At 37.4% G+C, this 17,785-nt stretch overlaps 1 protein-coding gene across 6 annotated transcripts in view; it reads left to right on the top strand.

Annotated features, from left to right (window-relative positions):
* Window positions 1-232: 232 nt before the first annotated feature.
* The window catches only part of ABI2 (abl interactor 2), a 190,929-nt gene continuing 173,376 nt past the window's right edge, over window positions 233-17,785 (top strand). For all 6 annotated transcript variants that reach the window (XM_053698670.1, XM_053698667.1, XM_053698669.1 and 3 more), the window contains exon 1: window positions 233-410. In XM_053698670.1, the coding sequence (XP_053554645.1) occupies window positions 294-410 (117 nt within the window). In that variant the 5' untranslated portion in view covers window positions 233-293. The remainder of the gene's footprint in view (window positions 411-17,785) is intronic.

The following is a 17,785-nucleotide window of genomic DNA, read 5'->3' as shown; positions in this document are numbered from 1 at the left end:
TTTCCCCCCTTCTTTCCCCCCGCTCATGTTAAATGTCTATCTGCGTTGCTAGGAGACCACCTGAAGCGGAGAATGGAAGTGTGGCGGATGCACGCGCATCTCCCTAATTTTAGTGATGGGAAGAACGCTGCAGGGGATACGCGCATGCACGCCTTTTGGCTCCGCCCCTTCGCTGGACTCCTGCTCCTTTGGTACCCCTCCTCCTCGTTGCTTTCTCGCGCGTTGCGCGTTCCCATTCTCTGCTCTCTCTCTGCAGTGTAGCGGGGATTCTAAGGAATAGGATGTGAAAAAAGATGGCGGAGCTGCAGATGCTGCTGGAGGAGGAGATCCCCGGCGGCCGGAGGGCCTTGCTGGACAGCTACACTAATTTAGAGAGGGTTGCTGACTACTGCGAGAACAACTATATTCAGGTTTGTAAGGAGGAAAAAGAGTGATGAACGACAGATGGATGGAGAGAAAGTGTAAAAGGATGTGAAGGGGCAATAGCTAAAATTGCTGGGAGTATGGGTGAAATGGCTATACTGGGAAGGGAATCTGGATTTATGATTGATAGTATTTACTAGTTACAACTGCATTGCTGAGCAGAAGGTTAACTCTTTGCTCCCCATAGAACACAGGGGCACTGGTAGCTAGGGAGTTCTCAGATCTTTAGTGGAGGGACAGACTGGTCTTTGGGGCAGTTGACCTCTGGGATGGAACTATATTTCTGTATACAACTGTTTTGAAGACTGGTCTGGTACAATGTGATTCATCCGTTGCCTACAACTTATCAGGAGCATGAGAGTCATGTATTATGCTCTGAATCATAAAGGGTTACTAGGGGACGATATTGGCATCCCTAGCCATTTCAGTCTTCAAAAATCATCGTTTATTAGTTACTCTGGAAAATACCTATCTGTAACAATGTTTGCTTTAATGTTGCCAGTTCAGCCTTTTAGATACTTTTTTTTTTTTTTTGCTTCTGAAATAGGTGCTCCATATTTTTCATAAACCTAATGTTTAAGGTAGTCATTTTATCCTTTATTTTTGACATATGCATGTTTATCAAAATCTGTCATATCTGAGCTTTCCTTTAGCCATTTTATTGAAAATGTTGCGATGGGCCTGGAGATTTATATTATTTTGACAGGTATTGTTAATATAGTGACAGTGATGATTAGTCTTGAAATACACTTTTAACCCCTTGTGATCCAGATAGGACAGTGTGTTTTAACATTCTCTGGCAGTCAATGAGTTAACCCTCTTAGCAGCCACCCAAGTAAGACATCATGACGTTTTCTTTAGTCTGACCCAATCAGTTATTGGATATTACTTTATCCAATTAGAATATAAAACACTTAATATCAAATTACTGTAAACTCTAAGTGTGCTTGTTTGTTAAATAGGGCATTTTACATTCACAAAAAATATTACATATATATGTTGAAGCAGATTGATGAATTGTCTCATGTATCTGCTATTAGACATTGGTAATAGGATTTATTGTGCATGTTTATTATGGTTGTAAATATGGCAGTAGCTTGCTGTAATTTTAAAGGGACAGGCAAGTAAGAAATATGTCCTTTAAGATCCTCATGCCTGTCATGATACTGAAAATGCTAAACATGATTGTGGAACCTGAGGTGTTAATGTGTCATTGACCCTTTCTCAGAGAGACTGGTCAGCAGATTTTCAATTTGCAGTGTAGAATGATCACACAGTGCTTAATCGATCCAACTTTGTACAGCTACCGTTTTTTATGTTACATTTTATTACTGCAAAGCAGCAGAAGGGTTAATAATTTTTTTTCATCGCTCTTCTGCTGCAGTCACCTGCAGGCGTAAATTACAATTATTAATATATAAATATGAAGATTAAACCTTCACTATTTTTGCACAACCCATTGTGTATTTTCATTTCCATTGCTTTATAAAGGTGTCTTTCTAGTGATCAAAATGATACATTTGTGTTTTGATGGGGAAAAAAAAGAATTCCCTTATGATCTTGTGTTTTTTTTTTAATTTTATTGGAATGTTAAAGCACAATGTTAACCCCCTTTTTATTTTTTATTAACAAACATGAAAGCAGGTTACCTCCAACAGGCTTGCCTTTGTGTACAATTCTGTTTAAATATTTAAGAGATTTTCATAAATCCCTACCACCCATTTTCACTGCTGGCATTTAATTTGTGTGTGGTTAATTTGCCTTATCTTTGATGTTGCAGTAGGTGTTAATCTTTTTTTTTTTTTTTTTTTTCGTTCATGTAGAATTTGCCGTGCCAGAAATAGACAGAACAATGCAGATGTTAAGATTTGCAAAGTGTTTTTATTTAAAAAAACAAAACAAAACCCACACAAACTCAATTTTTGTACTTCTCTTTGCTTGCACAATTTTGAAAACAAAATGAAAATATATATCTGTTTGAAAAACACACAGGACTACCAAAGCAATGCATTTAATGTAATTGTGCATAAACAAGTAAGTACATTGTTAACTTTTGTATGTTTTATTTAGCTACTTCCACAACCAGAAGTCGTCACACACAAGCTTTTTATTCCCCCCCTCAATGTCTGTGCTCATGCATACAAGCAGTCAGATACAGAATCACGCAAGCAGTATACATGAAGCTCTTACACCTGTCATTTTACTCATCGTCAAGGAGATGAAGTTATTAGTACCAGCAATGCTAGTATAGAGTCACGATACTAAAAGCATCATCCTCTTGACAACAAGTAAAATGACAGACACAGGAATGTTCTTCATTCCATGAATAAAACTGGCACGTGATGGCCACTGATTGGCTTTTTTTGCTCTAGTCCAGAAACTAAAAAACAAAACGCTATTTTTTTGATGGAAGGGCAGGACTGGGTTATGCAGTTTGTGTATCCAACTTAAAATATATAGAAAAGTTTGAAATGCAGTTTTAAAATTTCAAAGCTCTCTTCCTCATAGACAGTGCATTAACACATTTTTCTTTCTCTGGTAGTCCAAAGAACCATTAACTGTTACATGTAATCATTGTTGCATAAATATGAATAATTCTAATGGTAGCTGTAGGAGAAAAATATTCAAGACCAATTTAATACTTCTATTATGCAACACACGTAGCTATGCCATTAATTTAATATTAGTTGTTAGCTTGGAAATATCATATGCTAAACATAAATAGGAAAAATGGCATTCATTTAATGCTGACCTACATATGTAATCTGTAGGTTGTAATTTATTTTTCTCTAAAAACTGTAAACCAGTTGTACATTTAATACATAAGTCTGTAAGAAACTGTTCTGATAATAAAATGCTCAGCTTCAATAAATGATAAACCTGGTTGCCTGGACACTATAGGTGCTTCAAAACCTGTCTTGGGTGTTGCACCCATTCAACTTTGTACTGCCTGTGGCAGTTATGACAGGCATCTTTTTGCTCTGCAGCGACTTACTTTGTGCTGTTAAAAGTGCACAGCATTATGGGAAATGTATTTCCCACACAATTATGAGAAATGTTGTTTCCACGCAATTATTACTATAATTCCCAGCATTCCCTGTAGCAAATCAGAGTTAAAGGGACAGTAAAGTCATACTTAGATATTAGTGACAGAGCAAACCATTTTAAACAACTTTCAATTTACTTCTATTATTTAATTTGCTTCCTTCTCTTGTTATCCTTTGCTAAAAGGTTTATCTAGGTAAGCTCAGGAGCAGCAAAGAACCTAGGTTCTAGCTGCTGATTGGTGGCTGCATATATATACCGATTATTTCTCACCCATGTATTTAGTTAGCAACCAGTAGTACATTGCTACTCCTTCAACAAATGATACTAAGATAATGAAACAAATTTGATAATAGAAGTCAACTAGAAAGTTGTTTAAAACTTTGTTCTACCTAAATAATGAAAGAGAAAATTTTTGGGTTTCATGTCCCTTTACTGATTCTTAGTGAGAGCAGTGTGTGTGTGTGTGTGTGTGTTTTTTAAATTTTTATTATGTACAAACTGCCATGCAGGGACCCGGATTTGTGCAGTAAATACCGTTATTCCTTACTGCTGATTGACATAAGGATCAGGAGTATAATGTAGTTACGGGGACTGTGTGGAATTACACACCAATTCTACAATATAGAAAAACAAAGCGTGCAATAATTGTATGTACAGAACTTAATATATAAAAATACATTTATTGAAAGTAACTAACGGCTCATTAAAAACTAAGATAAGATAGTGATGGATTGCTTTATTATGGAAAGCTGAGTTGTGATAAGATAGCAGAGTGAATATTTGAGGTCACTAATGGGTTAACCCAAAATTCCATACATTCATTCAAAAGCAGGCGTTCCTAGGCGCTTAAAGGGGTCTTCCATCACTTTCTATCATTTCTTAGTTTTTAATGTGCCGTTGTTTAGTTACTTTCAATAAATTTATTTCTATTAAGTGCTGTACATACAATTATCCTACGCTTGTGCCTTTGGTCTCTTTTTATGTGTCCCTGCAATGTCAGTCTGCACAGGGACCTGAAGGTATGACAAGGAAGAAGAGGAGGATCCTACCGCTCTAGCACCAATGCTTGCTCCGTCCGGTAAACCCGGAAGTCTGTGCTCAATGAAGTGACTGTTGCCTGTGTCCACACTATAGCCTGACTGTGAGTAACATTGACTTCTTGTCCCTACCTTTGGATTGGTATTTACCGTGTTGTTTACTCCAATAAAATTGGGATAAGTAATCGGAACCTGTTAACCCTGCGATTGTCAGAAAACCACTTGTAACAGTGATAATTGACCATATCTGGTATGTGTATATAAAAAGCATAATTATTTTGTGCTTTATTCTACATATGTTTATTTATAAATGTCTTCTTTGACTCCTTCTTCATATACAGTGTCCCCCCCCCCCCAGGACCTATTTAATGGGCACACCACCTGGTCAATTTTATTGACCATTAAACCAGTATTAAGCTAATATTATGTTTTTTCAATGGTTGTTTCACAAATGATTATTACATTAGTTTGTTAAAGGAACACTGAACCCAATTTTTTTTGTTTTGTGATTCAGATAGAGCGTGCAACTTTCTAATTTACTCCTATTATCAAATTGTCTTCATTCTCTTGGTATTTTTATTTGCAAAGCAAGAATGTAAGTTTAGATGCCGGCCCATTTTTGGTGAACAACCGGGGTTGTTCTTGCTGATTGGTGGATAAATTCATCCACCAATAAACAAGTGCTGTCCAGTGTACTGAACAAAAATAGCTTAGATGCCTTATTTTTTCAAATAAAGAGAGCAAGAGAACAAAGAAAATTTGATAATAGGAGTAAATTAGAAAGTGGCTTAAAATTGCATTTTCTATCTGAATCACTAAAGAAAAATGTGGGTTCAGTGTCCCTTTTAAATTATGCAATTTATTTGTGCTTTGGATAGTTGGTTATAAATAACAGAAAACGTTATAGCATTGAAAACTATTACATTGCCTCCACTCGGCTGGCAAAATTGTCTGTGGAGAACACTGACATACAATTGTCAACTCTTGATTTTACTTTAGAGTTTTACTTCGTATCTTGTGGTTAGTGGTTGAAAACAGGAATGTATTTGTGGTAAAAGTATTAGCATGATTGAGAATTAGATTTTTTTTTTTTTTCTCCTTGTCACATGTTTGGTTTAGATTTGTAGTGTACAATCCCCTCTTCAGCCAATATTGTTCCATAGTGTATGGCCCCAGCCCCTCCCTCCCTCTGCTGGGCTGCCCATCTGTTTCCCTCCTTCCCTCCCACTGCTCCCACTTGACAGCAGCGTAGGACGGTTGCAGAAAATAACACAGACAATGTCACACTCTGTAAAGATTGGCGATCTGGCATCATATAGTAATAGAGCACCGTCAGTGCTGCTTTACCATATGAAGACAGATGTCTTCTTCCCCCTGCTGCAGTATCCACTGTCTAAGCCAGGGGTGGGCAATTACCGGCCCTCCAGATGTTATGGACTACATCTCCCATGATGCTTTGCCTGCATTATGGCTGAAAGAGCATTATGGGAGATGTAGTTGATAACATCTGGAGGGCCGATAGTTGCCCACCCCTTGTCTAAGCTGATAGCAGAGACTGCAACATGCGCCTCTGTGTTGGACTTTGGTATTACATCAACATAGTATGCTAGGCAATGTACTGTGTGATGATGTACCTACGTCCAGTTGACGCAAGTGGTTAAATATTGCAATGCATTGAAGTACTACAATGAGAGTTTTTATCTTTAGGATACAACCATCCTCATTTCATTACATTTTACCTATGTTAAAAGGATATGAAACCCAAACTTCCCCCCCCCCCCCCCCCATGATTCAGATAGAGCATACAATTGTAAACAACTTTCCAATGTACTTCTATTATCAAATTTGTTTTGTTGAAGGAGCAGCAATGCATTACTGGAAGATAGCTGAACGCATCAGGTAAGCCCAATAGGGCTGCAACTAACGATTATTTTCATAATCGATTAATCGGCCGATTATTTTTTCAATTAATCGACTAATCGGATAAAAAATAAATAAATAATTTTTTTATATTTAAAGTAAAATCCACATACTGAGTGTTGTAAATATAAACTTCCGACTAAAACTTTACATTAACACAACTGTTGGCCCAATTTTTTAAGCAACAGAAAACACATTTTTATAATTAAGCAAAACAAAACCACAAACTGTTTGTAAAGAGGTAGAACTAGTAAGAGATAAACCATCACTGTTTATAAAATTCTGTTATTCACTCTTTCAAAAACTTTGCATTGAAATGCAAAAACGTCAACATGACCACATGATCCTGGCTAAGGCTGGCTCTCTTTTTTGCAAGCTATTTTGCCTGCAGCAGAGAAGAGGCACTCAGATGGTGTTGAGGTGCCTGAGATGCATAAATAGGGTTTTGACAATTTCACCAAGGTGTGCTATTTATCTTTGTTAGCTCTCCACCAATGCATTGGGCCTCTCAACAAAGTGAGTCTGGGCTTCATTTTAACATAAAAATATCTTATGTCTATATGCAGTAGTAAATAACCATCTATAAGGTTAGGGGAAGAAATATCTAGTCCACTCTTAAAATAACAGATATATACTTACAGAGGTTGAATTTGGTACATATTCCAATTAATTAAAAATAGAAAGGGAAAAAAAAAAAGACAAAAGGGCTAAAGACTATATATCAGTAACAGGACACAGCCTTACACATTTATCTATAGAGTACATATATCAGCAATAGCAAGCAATCCTCTAAAAAAAAAAAAAGCAAATAAATTCATATAACAAATGCCATCAATCTAGAGCTAGGTATAAATAACAAGCTCAGCACTATATCATACAAAGCACAGTCCCAAATCACCTGATTTTATATAAACAATCCAAATTATGACTCCTATTTTATTTCTGGGTGGCACATAAGACAGGAGTAGTTGTAATCTTATAAAAAACTTATATAGTGTCCTGAAAAAGTGAAAAGTAAAATATCTGTAGATGTCCTTTAGGCTAAGAGCATAACTATAAAACACAATACCATGTGCAGGAGCTCATCGGAGTGAAGCAACTGGTGCTGTGCACAGACCAACTAATTGCAAATCAACTAATCGATTATGAGATTCGTTGACAACTATTTTCATAATCGATTATGACAATTAGTTGTTGTAGCACTATAAGCCAATGACACGAGGCATATATGTGCAGCCACTAATCAGCAGCTAGCTCCCACTTGTGCAATGCTGTCCCTGAGCCTACCTAGGTATGCTTTTCAATAAAGAATACCAAGAGAATAAAACAAATTAGATAAAAGTAAATTAGGAAGATGTAAAATTGCATGCTCTATTTAAATTTATGAATTCACTTTACTGTAGGCCACCACACTGCCAAAATTCTCCTTTTGAATTATAGATACTTTTTTCCTTAATTTCAGCTAGTTCCAGACCACCTATCCTCTTCTGCATTTTTTTTCTTTTTATACTGTGATGCCATTGGGCAGCAGTGTTTACACAGAGCCGGGTGGTGCACCCCCTAAAAAGGTCTTGGGGAGAATACTGAAGCCATACTGCACGCCCCATGTAGTTTAGACTATGTACACTCACATTTTCTCTTCTGAGCTAACTTGTTAGCAGTAAGGATAAGTAGTGAAGGGATGAAGACTTAAAAGGACATTAAACTCAAATTTTTTCTTTCATGATTCAGCTGGAGAATACCATTTTAAACAACTTTCTAATTTGCTTCATTCTCTTGATATGCTTTCCTGAAAAGCATATCTAGATAGGCTCAGTAGCTTCTGATAGGTGGCTGCACATAGATGCCTCATGTGATTGGCTCACCAATGTGCATTGATATTTCTTTAACAAAGGATATCTAAAGATTGCAGCAAATTAGGTAATAGAAGTAAATTGGAATGTTGTTTAAAATTATATTCTCTATCTGAATCATGAAAGACAATTTTTGGGTTTAATGGCCCTTTAAAAGTAGGTGACCTTTCATGAAAGATCTTGTGAATCATACAATTTACATTGGTGTGTGACTACAGATGTATTGTGCAAGCCTTCTTCCCTTGCACAAATCTGGGCAGGCTCCCCTAAGTTCTAGTGTACCCCATGGCTATAGCACCAGGGATGTACGTTTTAAAAAATAAATTAAAAAAATATTAACATTATTGTGCACAATGGAATCATCATTCATTATCCCCATCCCCCAAAACGCACATTATTAGAAGCCCTTGGGTATTCATCATTATAAAACTAAGAAAAAGCTCACTTGAAAATTTAGTAAGTTGTTCAGAGTTTGACAAAGCTATACTAAGCACAAAAGTTTGCCATTTGAAACAAAAATAAAACTCCCTGCATACCCTACACTGAAGAGATCAATGTAGTATTGTTAAAATCTTAACATGGTCCTGAGATCTAGTCCTACTACTAGAATGGATGCAAATAGGATTAGGTTGTATTAAATAATTCACTGGCTCCTAAAATTTCAGACAAATTAGTCAACATTAGGACAGACTTTTTTTTTTTTTTTTTTTTTTTTTAACCTTCCAAGATTCATTATCAATGTGAGCAAGACTTTGGATAGATAGAAGCACCACAGCATAGTTACTAATGAAAACAGTCTCTCAAAGCCTCCATTTAAGACTCTGCCTATAGGTACCAAGAACAGTCACGTGCTGATTTAGTGTTAAAATGGCAGCCCTTGTAAAAAATATTTTGGAACGGTATTCTGGGCAGGCACAACACCAGCATGTGGATAATAAAGAATAGCTTTAGAAATTAAGGCCCTGTTATTTTGAACCATCTTAGTCTGTAGGAATTTAAATTTGAAATCAACAATCATTTAAAAATCAGCCCTGTCTGCTTTAGTTTATGCAGCATAATTATTTGTGCTAGTTTATACCAATTAGCATGCATTTTCCAAGAAATGATAACCCTATTTTTTGAAGGCAGTAGGGAAAAAAAGTCAAAATGTAAACTATAAAGATTCGGATAGAACATGCATGTTGAACAACGTTCAGATTTACATCCTACCGTGCATGTGCAGTAGTTCACAGTATATATGTACATGTCTTTGTGATTGGCTGACTGCCGTCACATGATACAGGGGGCAGTGGAAATGGAAATAAGTTTTTTTTTTAAAATTTGTAATAAAATCTACTACTTATTTGAAATTATGTTGTATTATGCACTTGTTTATACCATTCTGCTGAATTTCGTTAAATTACATGAAAAGCACACAATATTTAATGCTTATAGTTTTGCATAGTTTTGTTTAATATGTACAATTAACTATCTTATGGGAATCTCTTTGAGATTTTCTTTGAGATTTTCATTCTAATCAGGAATTTTGTGTCTGAAAGCATAAAACCTGTCGTTAATCAAAGTATATTTCCATTTAATAACAATATTATTATTTATTATTAGTAGAGGTTAGACTTGTGCATTTGGCATTTTCGTTATAGGCTGAAGGCAGTAGTAGGATGATTTCGCCTACTTTCGCAAATGGCATTGAATGAAAATACTGAGTGAATAAGTCTAGTAGTGGTAATACACACCTGGGTAACACTGCTGCTCTTCAGGACAAAAATATTTACGTTGCATTGAAAAAGTAATCTTTTGGAGATAGATAAAGAGGAGAAGCCTTGATGTTAAAAGAGGAAATGTGGAGCCAGATTACAAAAATGTAGCATATTTTGATTTTATTTTGGACTTGATAACTGAATCTCTAGGCCCAGCCTGTCCGCCTCTTTTTGGTCTTTATCTCAGGGTTGCTTCAGTGGGGTTCAAGTATGCTCTGTGCCTTTTGTAGCTTTGCTGTGGAGTATTACTAGTTTTCATTACTATGACTCTTTTAAGTTCTCAAAAACCGTGGTTTAAGTCCATGATAGATTTGTGTGCTTGCTCCAAGATTTTGAACACATTTGTTGAGCCCTATAATAACGCCAATGTTCAATGCTGTACTGATAGGGTAGTAGAGATTAGTTGACCTCTGATGTTAAACATTTCTGAGGTAATAATGTTATGTTTGCTGTGAGACATACAAATAATGCTGCATTATAACCTTATGACAGTCATGTGTGACCTGCTTCTTGGATGGTTGATGGAACATTGGTCTACTGATATTAAACCGTATGTATGTTAAAGGGACAGAAATGCTAAATACATCTTTGCGTTAATGCAATCTTCAGAGGTAATTAAAATAAATACCATCCACCTGACATCATTTTTTTTATTTTCTTTAAATTGGCAGTGAGCGGTTCTGCCTAATAGAATGTAACCGGCCACCCCAAAACTCTTCACACTCACAGAGACTGAGCTGATGCTGCTCCTCTCTGTGAGTGCACTACAGGAGAAAGATTGAGCAGACTGGTCCCTGGATCAGGAAAACCTTTCTTCTAATTTTAAATTTATGGAAAAAAAAAAAGCTATAGCAAGGTGGTGGCTGGGTGCAATAGCTGAAGGCTACCTACAAAGGTAATTTTTAGGTAAACTAATGCCACAGTTTCTATAGATTTATCTCTTCCCCCCCCCCCTGATTTATTATATTGATCAGAAGTTTTATGTAACGTTGACTGTCCCTTTAACCCCTTAGTGACCAGACCATTTTTCAAATTTCTTACAGTTAAGGACCAGGGCTGTTTTTAAATTTCTGCAGTGTTTGTGTTTAGCTGTAATTTTCCTCTTACTCATTTACTGTACCCACACATATTATATACCGTTTTTTTTGCCAATAAATGGACTTTCTAAAGATACCATTATTTTCATCATATAATGTACTATAAAATATGATGAAAAAATGGAAAAAAACACACTTTTTCTAACTTTGACCCCCAAAATCTGTAAATACATCTGCAACCAGGGGGCAAGGTGTCCGTACATGGACACTGGTGTCCGTGACTGGCCCTTGCAGTGTCTGCAACCCGTTTTGCGGTGGGGAGGGAGGAGTAGGACAGATGGATGCTGGTCCTGACTCATCCTTGACGCAGGCGGCACCACGTTTTGCAGGGTTGGGGCCGCACCCACGGGACTCTGTCTAGTAGTGGGAAAGTGAGAGAGAGAGGGAAGAGAGGCAGTACAACCTGTGTCAACCACCCGTGAGCCGTGACCTGTCTAGATTCCTGTATCTGTGCGGCAGCGTGGTGCTGGTGTCTGTGTGTAGAAGACCGCCGCCTATTATGTTAAACCTTACCTAATCAAATAGGTAACCAACCATGATGATCATGCAATTCACATCAAGGTGGGTGAGTTTGGTTAGGAGTTGCAGACTCTCAATACAACAACAAAAAAAAAGAAAGGTTAGAATTTTGAAAACATTATATACTAGCATACCACAAGCAGTCTTTATATAAATGTTATTTTAAACTTGTTTGATTTGATGACTAATTTGTACTTGTGGAACTAGACCAGGGGCAACCAACAAGCAGCCCATTTGATAGCAAAGGGCTGCTCTCCTGACTTATAGAAATTTAGAATGTGTTGGCAGATAGGAACCATTCGGCCCATCTAGTCTGCCCAATTTTCTGAATACTTATATTAGTTTCTGTCCTTAGCTTATACCTAGCATAGCCTTATGCCTATCCCATGCATTTTTAAACTCCTTCACTGTCTCTACCACTTCTGCTCGATGGCTATTCCATTATGCATCCACTACCCTCTCGGTAAAGAGTGTTTTTTGATGTTTTTAATTTGAAATGTACATTGGTGTTCTTCACTAAGGTCTGTACATTGGAAAATGTCCGCCACAGCCTTGGTCCGTGCCTATCCCTGTCTACAACCACCAAAAAACACTCATGCTAAATAGTTTCTAGATTTTGTCCTGAGTTTTGAAATACCCAATGCTTACATGTTCTTTGCTTTTTTTTGCTAGTTATAGAGCAATAAGTACAAGTAGCACTTTGCTATATCCAAACAATTTTTTTTTCTCCAAAATTAGCGATAGTTACATTGTAACACTGATATCTGTCAGAAATCCCTAAATAACCCTTCAAATGTATATATTTTTATTTAGTAGACAGCCCAAAGTATTGATCTAGGCCCATTTTGCTATATTTCATGCCACCATTTCACCGCCAAATGCGATTAAATAAAAATAATTCATTCACATTTTCACAAACTTTAGGTTTTTTACCAAAATTATTTACAAACAGCCTGTGCAATTATAGATGCCCAGCAGTGAAGGGGTTAATTAGGGAGCTTGTAGGGTTAATTTTAGCTTTAGTGTAGTAGACAACCCAAAGTATTGATCTAGGCCCATTTTGGTATATTTCATGCCACCGTTTCACCGCCAAATGCGTTCACTTTTTCACAAACTTTAGGATTCTCACTGAAATTATTTACAAACAGCTTGTGCAACTATTGCACAAATGGTTGTAAATGCTTCTCTTCCCCTTTGTTCAGAAATAGCAGACAAATAGGACTTTGGCATTGCTTTTTGGTAATTAGAAGGCCGCTAAATGCTGCTGTGCACCACACTTATATTATGACCAGCCGTGAAAGGGTTAATTAGTTAGCTGGTAGGGCTAATTTTAGCTTTAGTGTAGAGATCATCCTCCCACCTGACACATCTCACCCCCTGGTCTCTCCCTGGCCCCTCTCAAACAGCTTTCTTCCCTCCCCCACCTCACAATTGTTACCGCCATCTTAAGTACTGGTAAAAAGTCTGCCAATACTAAAATAAAAGGCTTTTTAAAAAATATAAATAAATTAAAAAAATGTTTTTAATATATTTTCTGCAGTGTAGGATACCCACCTTAAACCCCCAACCTCTCTGACCCCTCCCCCTCCCCCCTCTACCTATTTGCCACCATCTTGGGTACTGGCAGCTGTCTGCCAGTACCCAGTTTGCTACAGGATGTGCTGGGTTTTTTTGTTGTTTTTTTTTTTTTTTTTTAAATATAAAAAATTAAAACCCCAATTTTTCTGTAGTGTTGCTGCCCCCTCAATACCCTCCCCTCCCAGATCCCTTTCCTCAGCACTTATTCCCCAAACACTTATTCATTCCTTCCTCCCTCCCTCCCTCCATCACATAGATTGAGCACCCCTACGCCCTAGTACACGCGCACCCTCTACCGTGCACTCCCGGATCCGGAACTCCTCTCCATCGATGGGCCGCCCACTCTTCATCGGCTTGGTTAAAAAAGGGTATTGGAAGATGCCTTAATATTGAGGCATCGCTGCAATACCCTGAAAGCTGCTGGAAGCAATCACAATCGCTTTCAGAGCTTGAAACCCCAGAGGACGTACCTGGCACGTTCTTGGTCGTTAACGACCGTTTTTTGTAGGACGTGCATGGCATGTCCTTGGTCGTTAAGGGGCTAAAGGGACATGAAACCAATTATTTTTTTTCTTTTATGATTCAAATAGAGCATGTGATTTTAAACAACTTTCTAATTAACTTCTATTATCAAATTTTCTTTGTTCTCTTGGTATCTTTTGTTAAATGTGGAGAGGTAAGCTGAGGAGCGTGCACATGTTTGGAGCACTATATGGCAGTGGTTTTGCAAGAATGATATCCATTTGCAAGAGCACTAGATGGCAACACTATTTCCCGCCATGTAGTGCTCCAGGCACAAACCTATATATCTCTTTAACAAAATATACAATGGTAACAAAGTCAATTTGATAATAGAAGTTAATTGGAAACTTTTTTTTAAACTGTATGTTCTATATGAATCACATAATATATTTTTATGATTCATATCCCTTTAAGTGTTAAGGTAATTCTAGTTTTAGCAGACTAGGGATTAAATTGATATATAGAGCTTAAGGAAGAAGAGGTTATTAGAGACAAAGAGGGACTGTTTCTATTAATCAGTGGTTTAATTCAGAATACTCCAATTCTCATAGCCAACATTTACGCTCCTATTGAGCACCAGACAGCTTTTCTGACCAAAGTAAGTAAACAATTAAGACAATGGAAAAGATATGTCTATCATAGGGGGAGTGACTTTAATCTAACATTGGATCACAAATTAGACAAAACTACCAAGGGGATTGGGGAGTCAGACTCTGCCAGACCTTCTAATAACACTCTAAAAGACTTTTCCCTAGATCATAATCTAGTTGACTGCTGGAGAGCAATAAACGGGAGAGCTAGAGACTACACTTACCTTTCACAGATGCATCTATCACAATCCAGAATAGATTACATCTTTGAGTCAAATGTTGGTCCCCCTTTTAATCAACTCCAAAATTTTGAATTGTCCCTGGTCCGATCATTCAATAGTGGAAGTCACCCTATCCGGTGTTCTTAACCCTTGCCGAACCAAATCTTGGTCACTCAACGCCACTCTACTACACGACCGTGTTATCCTACAAAAACTCCAGCGACACATAACGGAATTTATAAACATTAATGTAGGCAGCACCACTAACCCGATTCACGTATGGGGAGCTTTGAAGGCTTATGTCAGAGGCTTTCTAATGGCAGAATCAGGTAAACAGAATAAAGAAAACAAATATCTTCGGAAATAAACCTGATAAAATGTTACCAATAAACTCAAAGAACTAGACACACTACGGTCCCACAGCTCCAACTCCCAGATAATTGCAACACAAACGATCCCCTTTGTATTGCGAACACGTTTGCAGATTTTTACACTAGCTTATACAATATTCCTCCACATAAGAGATACAGATAAATCTGAGTGTCTGGATAGCTTCCTTGGACTGAGCACTATGCCAAGAGTGACTTGAAGCACTAAATGCACCTATTTCTGCTGAGGAAATAAAATTCGCTATTAAAAAAATGAAGTGCTCAAAGGCACCGGGCCCAGATGGTTACTCCGGTATTTTCTATAAATCCCTACAGGACATTTATAATCCCTCAACTAATCATAACGTTCAATTCTATCTTACACGGTGTAGAAATCCCCAAGGAAATGCTTATGGCAAGAATTGCAGTGATACCAAAACCCGGGAAAAATAAACATTGTCAAAACTACAGGCCCATTCTGTTGATTAACCAAGACGTAAAGATACTGACCAAAATTTTGGCAGATAGACTCAATCCTGTACTTAAAAATTTAATTCACCCAGATCAAGTAGGATTCATAAAAAACAGAGAAGCCCCTGATAACACAAGAAGAGTTATTGATCTGATTAATTTGGCCACTGTGAAGGAAACACTTTCTTTGTTCCTATCCCTGGAAGCAGAGAAGGCGTTTGATAGAGTAGACTGGGATTACAGGTATGCGGTCCTGAGGAGGTTTGGTATCACTGGAAGTTTTCTTAAGGCCCTTACGGTTTTGTTTTCTTCCCCCCTCGGCCTTAATTAGGCTTTCAGGCTATCAATCCAAAATTATTAATATCAAAAACGGCACGCAACAGGGATGTCCATTGTCCCCTCTGCTGTTTGCGCTCTGTATTGAGCCGCTGGCAGTCAGAATCAGGGATGATCCTGATATCTCGGGAATCAGAGTGGGAGTGAACGAATATAAGGTCTCGCTGTTTGTGGACGACATTATACTTTCACTAACTAAACCACTTTTATCCCTTCCTCCCCTTTACGCATTAAAGGGAAAGGGACAGTCAAGTCCAAAAAAAACTTTCATGTTTCAAATAGGGCATGTAAACAACTTTCCAATTTACTTTTATCTCCAATTTTGCTTTGTTCTCTTGGTGGTATTAGTTGAAAGCTAAACCTAGGAGGTTCATATGCTAAATTCTTAGACCTTGAAGGCTGCCCCTAATCTAAATGCATTTTTCACCACTCAAGGGCATTAGTTCACGTGTTTCATATAGATAACATTGAGCTCATGCACGTGACTTTACCATGGAGACAGCTCTGATTGGCTAAAATGCAAGTCTGTCAAAAGAACTGAAATAAGGGGGCAGTCTACTGAGGCTTAGATACAAGGTAATTACAGAGGTAAAAACGTGTATAATTTATAACTGTGTTGGTTATGCAAAACTGGGGAATTGGTAATTAAGGGATTATCTATCTTTTAAAACAACAAAAATTCTGGTGTTGACTGTCCCTTTAAGTCAACAATTCGGCAGTTTATCTAATTATAAAATAAACGGAGATAAGTGCGAAGCCTTTAGCGTTAACTTACCCCAGCACACACACAAACTCCTAGAACTTAATTTCACATTTAAATGGGCTCAGAAAAAACTTAAATACCTAGGTATATTCCTCCTGGCAAATATATACACCTTATACCAAGCAAACAACCTCCCTATGTTTGCACATATTAGAAGTTTAATCTCGAAATGGCTAAAGCTTAAGTTATCACTGCCGATCTCAATCCCAATTTCGGAAATTAATGCCATCCAGAAAGATTTTCTTCATTTTATCTGGCAAGGGAAAAGAGACAGGATCAACAAGAAAATTATGTGCACACATAGGAGAGATGGAGGGGTGGGAGTGCCACATTTGACATTATTATTATTATTATTATTATTATTATTATTATTATTATTATTATTATTATTATTATTCTGCACGAATGGCCCAGACAACACACTGGGTACACATCGAGTCTGATATGATAAACTCTGATCAGATCACTAGATAGCTTTGGTCTCAGAGAAGCTGCAGCCAACCTCTGGCTAGCAAATACGTGGCGATTTCACACACACTATTCTTCTGACACAAACTAATAGTAAAATACCCCCTAATACAAGACAAATCTAAATTAACACCTCTTATACTTCTACATTCCTCAATAGACCTACAGGTACAGCAGAAATGGGCTAATAAGGGACTCTACCGAATAGCGGATGCTATTAAAGAGGATAAACTCCTATCATTGGAGCAATACCGGGCCCTTGACCCTAATGACATACATATTTGGTACCATTACCTGCAGTTGAAGTTGAGGGTACAGGAGGTCCTGGGCTTTGCCACAACTCCAAATAATACTATATTTGAAGCTTTATGCTTATCTAAGAATCCAAATCAGGGGATAATATCCATCTTGTATCCTATCTTTAATAGCACCCTTAAAGAACAAAAATCACAGGTTATCTTGAAATGGGAACAGGAACTGGGAAAGTTGTGGCCTTTACAGACATGGATCACTAATTTGACTAATGGCCTCTCATTTTCACAAAATGCCTCGCTCAAAGAAAACTATTTGAAGGTGGCCTTTAAATGGTACCTCCACCCAACTAGATTTGGGTTGTTGGAGAATTCTTCCCCACAGGTATGCTATAGGGATTGTGGAGAGAGAGGGTCATATTTACACATGTGGTGGAACTGTAGTAAAATTAAAGAGATCTGGGATTGTACATCTGATTTCTTGAGCTCTATCTTCCAAACTCAGATTAGCTTGAAACCTGAACAAGCTTTATTACACTTTCCAATACCTCAAATTGCCAAAA

The sequence above is a fragment of the Bombina bombina genome, chromosome 1 (assembly GCF_027579735.1).
Source record: "Bombina bombina isolate aBomBom1 chromosome 1, aBomBom1.pri, whole genome shotgun sequence".
NCBI lineage: Eukaryota > Metazoa > Chordata > Amphibia > Anura > Bombinatoridae > Bombina > Bombina bombina.
Note: the sequence above shows the minus strand (reverse complement) of the source record. Positions and strands in the feature narration are given on the sequence as shown.